This window comes from Molothrus ater, chromosome 9 (genome assembly GCF_012460135.2).
Source record: "Molothrus ater isolate BHLD 08-10-18 breed brown headed cowbird chromosome 9, BPBGC_Mater_1.1, whole genome shotgun sequence".
In the NCBI taxonomy this organism is placed as follows: Eukaryota; Metazoa; Chordata; class Aves; order Passeriformes; family Icteridae; genus Molothrus; species Molothrus ater.
The window spans coordinates 20,924,223-20,938,065 of NC_050486.2; the positions used below are offsets into that span (position 1 = coordinate 20,924,223).

Genomic DNA, 13,843 nt, shown 5'->3' on the forward strand with positions numbered 1-13,843 from the left:
TCTAAGAGTTTCTTGAAAAGAATTTTAGACCTTTGCATTTGATGTTAGTAAAACAGTGTTATGAAAATAACATCAGAAGTGAATTATTAATCGTAAGCATTACTTCTGGAAAGCTTCCTGTTATACCAGCTCTGCTCAGCTGGGAGGTCAGACAGCCAAAGAGCCAGAAGAAAAGAGAGATGTGTAGGGAATTTGAACAAGTAAAAGTGAAGAAAAGACTAAAGGGAAAGCAGGGATCTATGAAGAGGGAATACTTTGCTGTGGGTCTGCCTGAAGGAAAGGAAGATGGGAGCTGTTAAACTTGGATCTTTTCCAGGATACAGACAAACAAACAGTAACTACATGTTTGTGATCTGGGCATGATGTTGCTTCAGTAGGGCAGAACTGAGTTTGTTCTGATTTCACCACAGTGTTTCTGTACCATGTATGTTCAGCTTTCTTTTAAACTTAACCTTTGTCTTTGACTTTGTTGTGTTCAGGGCACTTGACTTTGGCATATTTAACATCTCTGCAGTGTGTTTTAAGTTCTTCTCTCTCAGCTCTGTCAGTGGATTTTAACTTACAATTTTGGTAATGCTGTTGAATTGTTGCAGCAGTGGCTTAAGAAAGAAGATGATGCATGGGAAAGGGTGGATGTTTGTACCCACTCCTGCATGTTGAGGTGTATGTCTGTGTCCTTGCTCAGTTCTCATGGGAAGCAAAGGAACTGGAAGAGAATTGATTTGAGTGGTGTCTCATCTGGAAACAAAACAAAACCTTGTGATGAGAAGATGTTTGTAGAATTCTCAGTCTGCAGAAAGGATTGAGGGATGCTTCAGCTTAGTCATTCAAAGCTGGCCTCCTCCCCTCAGAAAAGGCTTCCAGCCAACAGCCTGACTCCATCTGCTTAACTGGGATCTTGTAGACAATTTGCCAGTTGAACAAATTAAGAAAGAAGTAAAGGAAGGAAAATTACAAGTAGAGCTTTAGTACCCATTGATTCAAATATTCACACTCACCAGCTTTTAAATGTTTAGTAGCCTTCTGAGCACTTTTTTAGCACTGATTAATGAGTAAGAATTTACTGTGGTTGTGTGGGGAAGCATGTGTGTGAGTTCTTCCTTTTTTTTTTTTCTTGGAGTGAGAACTAAGTGCTTCCTGCAAGTCCAAGGTGAATGATATTTCTAGAGGAAGATGGGGTTGTATGTATGTGTTTAGATATGTTTATTCTCTATATTTGATCTGACCAATAATTACATGGCCAAGCATGCTGGCTGTTTACCCTGCACTGGAGGCTTCTGGCTTCTGTTCCTTCCCTGTCATTAATGCAAACCCAGACTTCATTGGCAGTGAGCATGTGACACATCTGTCTGTCCTCCTGTGATCAATACCATCCCTTCAGAGGTTCAGCTTTTGAAAGCAGTTCCATAAAATACCAGTTATTCTTATTTGGATTTGATAAATTTAATTACTTGAAGCAATTAATTATTTATTTGCTTTGTATTGATTACACTCCAAGGCGTTCTGACATCAATCTCATGGAGATCAGCACACCCTTATTAGGTGGGGAAAGTTTATGTTTCCAGGTCTGAACATCCCATGGATTAGTTAGCTGAGATGTGCTTGTTGCTTCTGCTAGCAATTTTTCATTAGTGAAGTTGTATGTTTTGCGCTCTTCAAGAGAGTGGCTGGGAGTAATTTCCACAGGGAGTCTGACAGGTGTAGAAGGGAAGTAGTTCTCTCATTTCTGTGAATAAAACTTATGAAGAAATGATGCAGGCTGGATCGAATTCATGTTGTGGCATTGCCATCTATTTGTTGTACTATATGCCCTTTAATTAAGGCCAAGAGAGTGCTGGTGCATTTCCTAATCAAACTCCTGTCTGTAGAGAATGAAATAAGATGAAAATATTGGTGTATTTATTTTTAGAGAGAACTGCAAAGGATACAAAATCTTGAATGAACTAGAGAAGGTGAATCCAACATGTCTTTTCCTCCATTCTTGTGTTTAGCTAAACCAAAAGGCACTTAATGTTAAATTGCTGAAAGAAAATCCATCCATCACCTTTTTTTTGTGGAGGTTACTGATGTGACAGAGCATCTGGACCAAAGCCCTAGTGGGTTCTCGGGTATAAGGAGAGCACTCTGGCTACAGGACTGGGATCACCCTGGGTGCAGGAATGGGGTCTTTAAAATAAATTTTAGCTCTGGAAAGGACACTCCATGTTGCTGCTTCTGTTGAATCATCCAGTACCAAACAGTGTCCATGCAGTGTGAGCCCTCAGGGACCTTTGTCAGTCCTGGATTTGAGAAGCTTTTAGTACCTTTGTGTGCCTCTAGTGACACAGTCTGGGGTGTCATTCATCAGCCAGTTTTATTGTGTGTAACACGTGCAGAGCTCCGTATATATCACTTTTTTCTTTCATTAGTGTAACCAATATAATGATTGGACTGTAATTAGTCACTGTGGTTGTTGGTATTTGTGTAAGTGGAGATTCGTTTAAATTATTTAAGAGAAAATCAACATCAATTCAAGACTAGATGCATGTGTTGCTACACTTTGCTATGTCTGATCTGGAAGTTTACATAATGTTCTTGTACTATGGTAGAGTGTCCTTGGAATTCCCCCTCCTGTGCCAGTCTTAGGGTCCTCCCTGCAATCACAGCACACGCTGCTGTGCTCTTGGCTTGTTTCTGTCAGATGCAGCTTAGAGGCTGCAGCCATTTCCATTTTCTGCAGTTTCAGCTTGGTCTTCATGCCTGTAATGAGAGCAGGGGTAGGACTATCTGGGAATCTGCAGATCTGCTTAAAGCAAACTACTGTAGTGCCATTCTGGTAATGTACTTTTAGCATAAAATACCCCCCAGTAAAAATGTCCTGTGCAGTTCTTTCTTCTGCAGCACTTCAGTTCCATGCAGTGAAGCACTTCAGAATTTCAGAAATGTGCAAGTTCATATCTAAAACTGAATTTTCAGCTGAGGTTTTTCAAATTCCAGAGCTCTAAGACTAAAGTACTTAATATGGTGCTTTCCTTCCTTGGGTCTTAAAACTGTACAGGAGTGGAGGCTCTCTGCTCCTGCAGAGTAGAGCCATGCAACTCAGGAATGTTTGACCTTCAGGCAGAAAATGCAAAGAACATTATTATCTGAAACTTTAGCACTCCTTCCTGGAAATCCACTAAACCATTCAATACTCTGAAGATATCCATGAAGAAAGTGCCTAATGAGAAAGTTTTCTTGTTGCTGAAATCCATAAGGAAGGTGGTTTTCAATGTCAGTGAGCTGTATTATAATGCTGAACAATACTGGTGATGGTGCATAAAACCACAGGTACAGCTGTACAGGCTGTACAGGCACAGCTCAGATGTGTGGAGATTTTAGGGTTAATGTTTTTAGGACAGTTATATTGTTTAGGATTGGGGAAGGCTGATTTTAAGAAAAAACTTACCTTAAAATTGAATTAAAATGAAGTGCAGCATCAGGGAGGGTTCATGTGAAATATTTAAATAACCACTGATTAATTTTAAAAACCTTGTATTTTGGTGATAGACCAAACAAAAGGTTTCAGCACAGAAGATTTTTTTGGGGAGGAGTGGGAAATTGGGAGCATCAGAAAAGGAGCATTTATGTAGAAAGTGATGGATTGAGAGCCAAATATAATTACTCACAAGGCCCTGACTGAGTCTGTAGATCCTTTAGACCTCCTCCATTCCTACTGCAGATCCCTATGACAGCCTCTACCTGCCAGGTGGTGATGCTGTGAGGCATAACAGGACTGTGTTGCAAGCTCTGCTATTATTTAGACTTCATTACTCTACTAAAATAGATTCAAATACATTTACAACTATGGTTAAAAGTATTAGCATAAATCATGAAAACTGAATGGCACACAAAAATAAATGAACCAAGTCTGTTTAGGGAGGCTATATCTTCAGTTATTTCTTATCCTGTTTGTTAATTTAATGAATTTTGCCAATTAGCAATTAATTTGCAGTAGGTCTCCTAGTCATTAGTGTGAATTAGCAAGGTTTTGTTGGCAAAATGCCTCGAACATTAAATAAAAACCCTGTATCATGCAAAACCTCAAGGGTAATCCATGGTGAGATCCTGTACAGAAACTGAGCTGCAGAGAGTCCACCCAGTCCCAGCCCTTGCTGTGAAGGTGTGGTGGCTGCTCTGGTCTGACCTTTTTAAACTGCATGACCCAATACAGGTCAGTGCCCTGTATTCCACATCTCCCAGACCAAGTGCATTCCAGCAGAGGCTGTGTATCCCAGGCTTCTCTCTGCACAGGCAGGCTCTGGTACTGTGGCTTTGTGGTGTTGACTCACAATTTTCTGTAGCTCTTTATTTTTCTCTTGGTACACGCAGTTCATGTGTTTAATGCAGGTTGTTTATAGCAAGGACAAAGGATTACAGTCCTTAAATCAAAAGTGATGTTGGTGTAATTATAAGCACAGGCTAGTGTTGCAAAGAGGGCTGTAGGGAGAGGCTGTCAAAGGAGAAGAGCATCCAAAATATAGTAACCTCAAAAATCCCAGCTAATCAGTTTTCTGACGGGAGCAATCTGTTTCCCAGGTATTATTATTATATGGGGACTTTAAAGATAATAAATAACAATAATAGTCTGCTATGAGGAAGGAAAGAAAAGGGCAAATGCCATTCACCTCAGAAGCTGTGGTTGCTCACTGGAGTTCTCAGAGGAACATAATTTTCCTCAGCCCCTGTGGAGGCCTCCATCCATGACAACACCAACAACATCCCAGGAGCTGTGGTGTCAGCAGTAAGGTTGCCTGAAGGGGTGTTTTCATTAATGCAGAGATATGGCCCACAGAAACCACATGTCCCAGTGCAGACATCATGAGCCAGAGAGCTCTTCTCCGGGCTGCTGGCTGGAACTTGTGGCCCCTGCAGATTGCTTTATTCTTTGGGAATGAGGGGCAAGTGAGCACCACTTCCAGCACTGTGCTGCTTCCCTGGATACCTGCTTGAAAGACCAAAACAAAGAAGAGCTTCCTGAAGTAAGCTTGGTCTTATCAGAGCTGTACAGAGCATGAAGACTTCTCTCTTGCAACAAGGCAGCCCAGCTAACGGACCTTGGCTAACAGATTATCAGCAGCGTTTGAGTAATAGACTGCTCATTTAGTTTTAATACATTTTGCATAGAGAGCAATCAGCCTTCATCAGTCTTAGAGATGAATTGGCTTAGCCAGCTAAATTCTAAAGATATTAGTCCGACAGCAGCCACATAAATCATAACATTTTCTTAATGATGGTAAAATTAAAATATACTCTTGCTTTGAGAAACCAATGAAGCCTTCCTGTTTGCAGGCCAGATCCTCCTGCCTGAATTAAAAGGAAGCTTAATTGATGTGGTTTTAAACTAAACTCACAGTCCTCCTCTTCCTCAGCATCTTAAGTGTTCCTTTCTTTGAAGTTAAATTAATTTGTCCTGCCTTTCCCTGCTCCATCTTCTAATCTTCAAGAGTGTCAGTGAAGACCAGACTCCTGTGGGACATGATCCAGATGTGTACAACATCACAGTTGAAGGCTTTGCTAGTGGAAGGCCTCCCAGGAGGAAAGCTTGTGCTCTTCCTCTAACCAACAAACCAAGACCTCCTGTCTGTCTACCTAGCCTAGCCAAGGATGAACTTTTCTTGTCCTTTGTTCCTGAAGCTGGCTTGGTGCCCAGCGCGCTTTTGCCAGAAAGGAAATGAACAGAAGAGAATCCTGTCTTTGGCTAAAAAGGCTTCAATGTCTGGTGTTGGGGTAGGAGTGAGGACACTTTCAGGGCTGTGGTAGTCACACAAGTATTGTGTGTCCACAGGCTTTTCAGTGAGGAGATGCTGGGCTCGTTGTGTCCCCCAAATTAAGGGTAGTACCTTCTGACTAGGTCAGCCCTTACATCCCCAAGCTGAGGCAGAGCTGGGTATGTCACCCATTTAAAAGTTCTGTGTGATTCCTCATGGCACAGAACAATTCTTTGGGCTGAGTCCTCTTGCTTTCAGGGATATCTTCCAGATGTTCTAGACTGACTACTCAGTCTTCTGCTGAGCGGTGCAAAGTGACCTTTCCTTCCTTGGCCGCCTCCTGCTAGCTGCAGCATGGCACCCATGGAATAAACAGAACATCTCCTGTCCCAGTGCTCTGGGCTGCCTTATCTTAGGGCTCTACCCTCTCCTTTTCAGCAGAGCCTGTGCAAGTAGTCTGTGCAGCAGAGCTCCTCAGAAGACCTCTTTTAGTGAGGTTCTGCTCAAGTTGAGACTCTGGGCTGAAGACTTGACTGAAATCCAAATATGTGATAACTTTGACAGCCTTTCTTCTGCTAAAACAATCATTTTGTGGTGAACTGCAGAGAATTGGTTTCTTTACAGTAGGAAAGAAGTATGAAATTGACTGCTATGCAGAAACCCTAGCACTAAGCCAAAGACCTTTGGGGTAAAAAAAAAAGGCAGGGGCAGGCTGGTTTCTTAGAAATCCTCCCCTTATAGTCCTCCTGGTCCTTTGCTGGAGTCTTTTTTGTGGTGCTAATATCTGTCAGAAAGGACGGTGCTTCTCAGCCTGTGAAGGGCCCATTCCCCTGGGGTGCTCTATGGCATCCATACTCTGGTTTCTTGGTTGAAGTGATGTTATGGAAAAGGCAGGATCCTTCTGGTCCTACACAGGTCCTACACTGGTGTTGTGGAGCAGCTGATGGGACATAGCCATAGCTGAGTTAAGATTAGAGCTCTCAGCATTTGGGGATATGTGTGTGCTTGCAGTGCTCCTGCATTCAGAGGAATCAGGAAGTTCCAGATGGAGCCTCTTGGCATTTTTGTGTTGGGGCAGCGAACACTGGAAGCAATGGGTCTGATCTGGGAGACTGATGTTGGGCTGCCTGCTTCAGGCAACTTCAGCCTGTGGCTTATGGGAAGTAAGGTGACCACAGGCCCTCCCAGTGAGCTCTCCTCAGAGGCCAGCTTTAAGGTGGAGTGAATAATGTTCCTTCCTTCAGGTCATTTCCAGCCACGTTGCAGACTTGTGGCTGGGGGGCTCGTGGCTGAGGTTTGGGCCCCTGGTCAGTAAGTGGTGTGTGCAGGATGGCTGCAGGATGCTCCTGCTTCCTGGCTGCTCAATGGCCTGCCGGGCAACTTGAGTTGGTGATTGGGATCCCCAGGTTGAGGTGTGAGGTCACCTTTCCAGGGTTGAATGTGGAAGGGCAGCCTGTGCCTGTGCAGAAGGGTGTTTGACAATACAGTATTGAGAACCATTTCTTTCCTGGTGCGTCTTCTAGCATAGCCGAGTGCTTTCATTTTTTCTTGAATATGTCCACGGGGCTTGGAAACCTGTTCTCCCTGCCATATTGTGCCAGCTGCATTTGTGCTGCTGGTAATCTAATAAATGCTTGGTCTGAGCAGCTAGCACTCCTGCTAGAGCCCAAATGAATGCAGAGGAAGGACCCTGCTAAGTGTGTGCATTCTTCCTCTCCTGGCCAGCTCCAATTCCCTTTCATAGCTCACATCTGATGCTTCCTCTCTCACCTAGCCCCTTAGCTCCGATGTAAATGTGTGTGCACACTTCCGCCAGTCAAGTAACTGTGCTCTCTCTGTCTCTCCCCTTTGTTACAAAGCCTGCTCTGTAAATGAATCCCACAGGTCTGGGGCTCAGCAGGTAAAAGGAGAAGTGAGTCTGTTAGCGCATGAGTCTAATCAGGCCGGCTAAAGCGAATAAAGTAGGGCAGCATTGCACATTAGCCGCTGTGTAAATGAGCCCTTTGATGGGCTGGGCACCGCGGGAGAGGGTTTGAAGCCAAGAAGAACTTTTGTTGTTAATTCAGTGACACATGGAAACTGTAAAACAGCGTGTCTTGCACACACACGAGAGAGAAAATAAAAGCCCTCACGACCGGGCTTTTCAATACCTGCCCTCAGACCTAGTCTGAAAACTTTCAGCCCCTGTCTCCCTCTCTTACCACTTGATTTTCCTTTCTCTCCCTTTCTTTTTTTTGTTCCCCCTGCACTATAAAAAGAAAAGCTCTCTTGCCTTTTGAACTAGACGGCTGTGAGTGAGGGCTATCTCTGAGCTGTGTGGCTCTGTTACCTTTGTGTTCCAGATGAAACTGCCAAGCTCGGTGGGACAGAAGAAGATTAAAGCCCTGGAGCAGATGCTGATGGAACTCGGAGTAGGTGAGTAAAGGGGGCACGCGAGAGAGAAAGAGACACACAGAGCTAGCCTTTGTTCTCGAGATGGGCTATTTTTTCCCCTAGTAATACAGCCAGTTTCTTGAATAACAGTATGTGAATGGTTTTTAAAATATTTTATGTGTTTAAAAAAAAAAGAGAGGGTAAAAGCCAGAACAAGATACACAGGGTTTTTTTTTTTTTCCTCCCAGTAGAAAAATCTTTTAAAAGAGCCTTTGTTTCTCTCTTGTTTGGGCCTTTTTAACCATCAAGAGAGGCAGCACAGTATTAGGAAGGCAAATCTCAGCCTTGCCGGGAGAGGTACTTCTAAGTGTGTTAGTGACCACGGCACGCGCATTGTTCAGGGCTGCCCTGTCTTGCTTTTAAGCTTCATTTCCTCTTAATTTACTGCTCACGGTGGCAAGTCCAAAATGCATCTGGGACTGTTCATCCCCCCTTTATAGGTTGCATGCTGTGTGAAAATCTGGAGCATCTCTGCTGAAAGGCGAGTAAACACACATCCCTCACTCTTGAACTTGAGTGTCTTAGCAGCTGAAAGAAGGGTTCACTTAACATGTACAATACCTGCTCGTGGCTAGAGGGGGAGAAGTGCAGCCTGTGGCCAGCGGCTGCTCTCCATGCAGTGGGGACAGTTTGCAGGTATTACAGGTCCCAGCATGCAGTGTCTCTTGATTAGACACCTGATGATCCCTTCCCTCCCGCACTGTGGCTGGAGAGACATTTAAAGGTAGGAAAAGAGAAAAATAGAAAGAAAAAATAGAAGCCTTATTAATGATTTACAGGAGATTACTGAGCCTGTTCCCAGCACTGACTTCTGTTAAGTCTTGTTAGTTTTTTGGGCCAACTGGTTTATGGCTCGATATGTTGTATTGGAGCCTGTGCCATTCTGAAGGCCTCCTGTGGCTGGTGAAAGTCATCAGCCAGGATGGTTTCCTCTTTCTGCTGTAGAACTAAGGGAGTTGCTGTTTGTGCTTTGCTTGGGAAGCCTGAGGGAAGCATGTGAGTGCTTCTTGGAGCTCACTTTCCATGAGGTAAGGAGGGGTTCCTGACTCCCTGCTCCTGCCTCACAGAACTCACGTATCTTGAGGGTCTCTTGGGGCTTTGGCCCTGCTGTACCTTAGAGTGCAGAACCACACCTGGGCTTTGTGGGGGTGAACACAGTGCCAGCAGGAAGGGGGTCATGTGGGCAGCCCTGCAGACAGGGGCCACTGCTGTGTATCAGGGCAAACATGCAGAGCTTCATCCTTTCCTTCTGCAGAACTTGCAGCTCTTCCTGTCTCTGTGTGTGTGCATGGTGAGGGGCAGCAGAATGCAAGGTGTGGGGAGGTGATCTGATAGTTGCTGCTACAAACAGGTCTGTAACACAGCAGCAGAGCAGTTCTCTGTCTTGGACCTGCCATGGGAGGAGCAGTAAGAGAAGCAATAGAACTCAGCCTGTCCACCTGTTGTTGGTGAAGGTGTAGGGAGCAGCAGGAGCTCTTCTGCCCTTTGCAGCAGTGGGGATCTAATCTCTCTGCAAGACAGAGCTCCCTTCATGTGACCTGGTGGGTGGCAAAGTTCAATTATCTGGTCTTCCATCATCCTTCACTTGCTGAGTCCTGGACTTTGCAGGTTCACCCTTAGTCCGTGGTCAGAACCAAAGGACAGTCTGAGAAGTAGAAGTGCAGCCTTTAGGGATACCAATTGCTGCTGATCCATGTTATTGGAGCGAGGCTCCCGGCGTATCTTTGTGGGAATGAAGCAGCAGCCGAGACCTTTATAGGGATTTTTCATTGTAGGGTTGTAGGTCTGGGTGTTTAACAGGGGGTGTTTTTCTCCCTAGATCTTAACCCTATGCCCACAGAGGAGATTGTACAGATGTTCAATGAGCTGCGGAGCGACCTGGTGCTGCTGTACGAGCTGAAACAAGCCTTTGCCAACTGCGAGTACGAGCTGCAGATGCTACGGCACCGCTACGAGGCCCTGGCCAAAGCTGGGAGCATCGGCCCCCTCAGCGTGGAAGGCGCCCATCCAGATGGCCAGACAGGGCTCGGCATCGAGGAGGGCAAGGGAGATACCAAGGACCAGATCATTGATGTAGTAGGAGCACCACTGACCCCCAACTCGGTGAGGAGGAAGGTCGGGGGGGCAGAACAGGGCGCACTCAGGTCTCCGACGCAGATGCCCTGACAAGCGCTGGGGATGCTGCCCTGCTCTCCTTCCAGGCATGCGCGTCCGAGGGAGCAGAACACGCCTGTTCCCCCCCAAGTCCCAGTGCTGCTCTCTGGGCTTGTCTCCTGTGCTGGACAGTGTTCTTGGTGCTACAGGTGGGGTCAGCAGGGCTTTCTACATCCTGCATGCAGGCAGATGGCTTGGTGTGGGTGCCACTGTGGACCAAAGCGGTGAGGCTTTGGGTGATGAGAGCTTGTTCTAAGGCAGCAACGGTACAGCTGCATACCTGAGGCATTTTCCCTCTAGACACAGCCTCGTAAGGGTTGCTCAGCAGAGGGAAGCAGGTGGGGAAAGCAGTCTTCAGGTGATGAGACATGACCTGCCCGAGACCCTGGAGTCAAGCAGTAGCCCTGCCTGGAGCAGGAGGCTTGGGAAGGACAGAGGTGTTTGAAGAGCAAAGGAGGGTTTTTATACCCTACTTCCAGTGCCAAGAAAGAAAAGCCTGGCCTAGGGCTTCTTCCAGTGCAAGCCCTGTGGCAATGTCCTGTGCATGTACCTCTGCAGGATGTGAATCACCGGCCTCTCCTCCCTGCCTCCAGGAGGGCAGGTTGCCCAGCCCCTCACCACTGCCTCAGGGCCAAGGGTAAGCCTGGGGATCAGCTGAGGCTGCTTTCCCCTCTGTGCAGTCCCCTGGCACAGCTGAGCTGAACTGCCTGATGAAAGCTGCCCATCTCCACACCGTGGCATCCCCGACGCCTCCGACGCACTGCCCCTGGTAGCGGCACAGACCTTTACTTTCTAAAATGTATAATGTATTGCAGGATATTGAGAACACCTTATCTGTCAACGGCAGAGGCGACACGTTAACCTGGACTTGAGTAATGTCCTATTTGATTGTGACAATGTTGAGTCGTAAGGAAGAGTTCCACTGAGACAGGTTCATGTTTGTAAAGGAGTCTTTTGAATTATTATTTTTTTCCCTACTGCATTCAATCTGGAATCTCAGCCCTCCCTCCCTGCGGTCTGGAGTGTCCTGGTTTGCCAACTTTTCGGGCTGATTTACAGTACAGTTGGTCTCCCTTGAGAACTGGCTTGTTGGGAAGGTGGGAGAGATGGTGGTGGTAGCCATACCTGTAGGAAGAGGGAGCCCATGTGTGTGTTTCTGACCACATTGTCCCTCGGTGCCACCTCCTGGAATTGGAAACAAAGGCATGGGCCCAGGCAGCACAGAGAGGGTTAAACTGACCTGGTCTCTGACATATTTGAAAGAAATATAATCAAGTTAATTCACTGCAAGGCAAATTCAGTACCTAAAGGGCCCCCATGTTAAATACAGCACTGACCTTTACCGGCTGATTACACAAAGACGACACAATTAGATTAGTCCAAGACAAAAGGTCAAGCACATTCACACTGTGACCATTTTTTGCTACCTTTTGAGGCGGGGGGGAAATTACATCCCAGCTGGAGGAGTATTTTGGAGAGGAAGAGAACGGGGCTGCTGTACCATGTTCTGCCTGGTTTAGATATGTTTGGAGAGTCAGGCCGGGCCTGGCAGCGTGCTTGCCCTGAACCTTTATACAATTGTTGGGCTATGTGGTAGTGGGAGAGAGAGATCAACACCCTGCAGCCCACAGCCAGCTTTTCCCAAGACAGGCCGAGCTGAGTAGAGGTCATGTCCTGGTGATTCTCCCTGCCCTGTCCAGAGCTGGCAGATCCAGCTCCAGTGCCTCTTGTCCAGCATCATGGCTGAAATTTGCCTCTGGAAGATGGTTGGGCTTGGTCAGCACTGAGAAGGGGGATGGCTGATGGGTGCATGCATGTGTCCCCACCCTGCACAGTGAGGGCCCCAAGGTGTCCCAGGCTGTTGTGGGGACAGCAGGGCCAGGACATGGTGTGGATGGTCCTTCCTTCCCTCTCCTCCTGCAGCCATGGGTGCTTGGCCACGACACTTGCCCTTGTCCTGCTGCAGTGGTTTAACCCTGCCATGCCAGCCTTGAACTCCCGAGTTCCAGCGTGTGCTTTGCCACTGAGCTGCCAGGGCCTTTGGGGGAATCATTTAATCTCCCTCCTTCAAATTCCTCTGAGTTGGAGAATCCCTTTGTGCTGTCTAGCACTGCCTGTCCATGGCACTCTACATGTTGGATTAAGCATGGATTAGTTCAGCCTCCAAACCAGCTGCTCCCCTGAAGCCAGATTTGTTTCCCTGGAGAGAAGTATCTTGCTCCAGATGTTGGAGGGAGTGAGTGGCAAAGCCAGGAATAGGACTAGGAGTCGAGACTCCTGAGCGCTGCCTGGCATGTCTGGATTCCTTTCCAGGAATTGGAATGAATTGGCAAAGGCACACCAGGGTCTTTTGAGGTACTGGTTTTGTCAGCAGCTGTCTGCCACCAGCCCGCTTGGCCAGCAGTGGGGATGGGGGACATGTCAGCAGGGTGTGTTAGTCAGGCTGGGACAGGCATCTGTCTCAGAGCCCCTGGGGCAGTGGGAAGCCTGGTGCTGTCCTGCCCTGCTGTGTCCACCACTTTCCTCCTACCCTGGTACCTGTCCATGCTCTCACAGGGACTGCAGTGCCCATTGCTGACCATTAAAGCTGAGCTGGGATCCCCCCAGTGCTGTTTGAGGCTGACCCCGGTAGGGACTTTACTCGGGGCCTTTGGGAGGTGAAAGGTGAGCCGAACTCGGAACAAATTAGTTCCAAGCAGAAGTTCAGCCAGTTACTCCAGATTGGATCCTTTGATTTCCGCAACTCAGACTCCACTCAGTGATCTGTAATGAGTGACTCTCAGAAATCCTCACATTGCAGCACTTTGTTCCTGAGCTCACAAGTCAGCCCATTAATGGGTAAAGGAAAGGACCTTGAGTCTAAGAAGTCTCGGGTTCAGAGTCAGAATTATTTGACTTTTAAGCTTCCTTTATCTGAACTCCTGCTGACTTCTTGTTTTCTGAGCCTGTTTGAAAGCTAGAAGTTACATTGTTAAGATCAAACATTCTCTCTTTCCAGATGGAGTTACAATATCTGTCTTTTATATATATATATTTTAATATATATAGTGTATATATACCAGGGTGTATATATATTCTTCTCTTTTTTTTAATCGTTCTTTCCATTAAAAGAAACTAGACTTGTAAGCTCTTGTAAATTATAATGTAAAACATTTTTTTTAACCAGACAGTTCCCAATTTTGCCCGAGGCAACTGGAATAGCTGTGCCACGGAAGGCAATAGGAAGGTGATTAATATGAATTTGTGACATATTTGAAAGATGGGTCTTTTGCCATATAAAGATTATCAAACACATGTGCTCTTCCCCATTAATTCTGCAGCCCTCCCAGGAAAGCCACAAAGCCCAGCTCCTTTGTTTCCAGGGTGGGTTTTTGTTTTTTTAAATGTACCTTTCGGTCCCCTTGATTACCCTGTATTTGATTTTTATAGGGCATCTGCTCACTCTGCTGTGTGGGTTCTCTGGCCCTTTTATTTCCCCGTTAATCGGATCCCACGAAGGCAGCGGTGCCAGGGCCTCTGACGAAATC

General features: G+C 46.4%; 1 protein-coding gene across 2 annotated transcripts in view; it reads left to right on the forward strand.

Moving 5' to 3' along the window:
- DMAP1 (DNA methyltransferase 1 associated protein 1) overlaps nucleotides 1–13,610 on the forward strand; it is a 29,960-nt gene extending 16,350 nt beyond the window's left edge. For both annotated transcript variants that reach the window (XM_036388097.1, XM_054515829.1), the window contains exons 9-10: nucleotides 8,072–8,144; nucleotides 9,982–13,610. In XM_036388097.1, the coding sequence (XP_036243990.1) occupies nucleotides 8,072–8,144; nucleotides 9,982–10,328 (420 nt within the window). In that variant the 3' untranslated portion in view covers nucleotides 10,329–13,610. The remainder of the gene's footprint in view (nucleotides 1–8,071; nucleotides 8,145–9,981) is intronic.
- The last annotated feature ends 233 nt before the right edge of the window (nucleotides 13,611–13,843 follow it).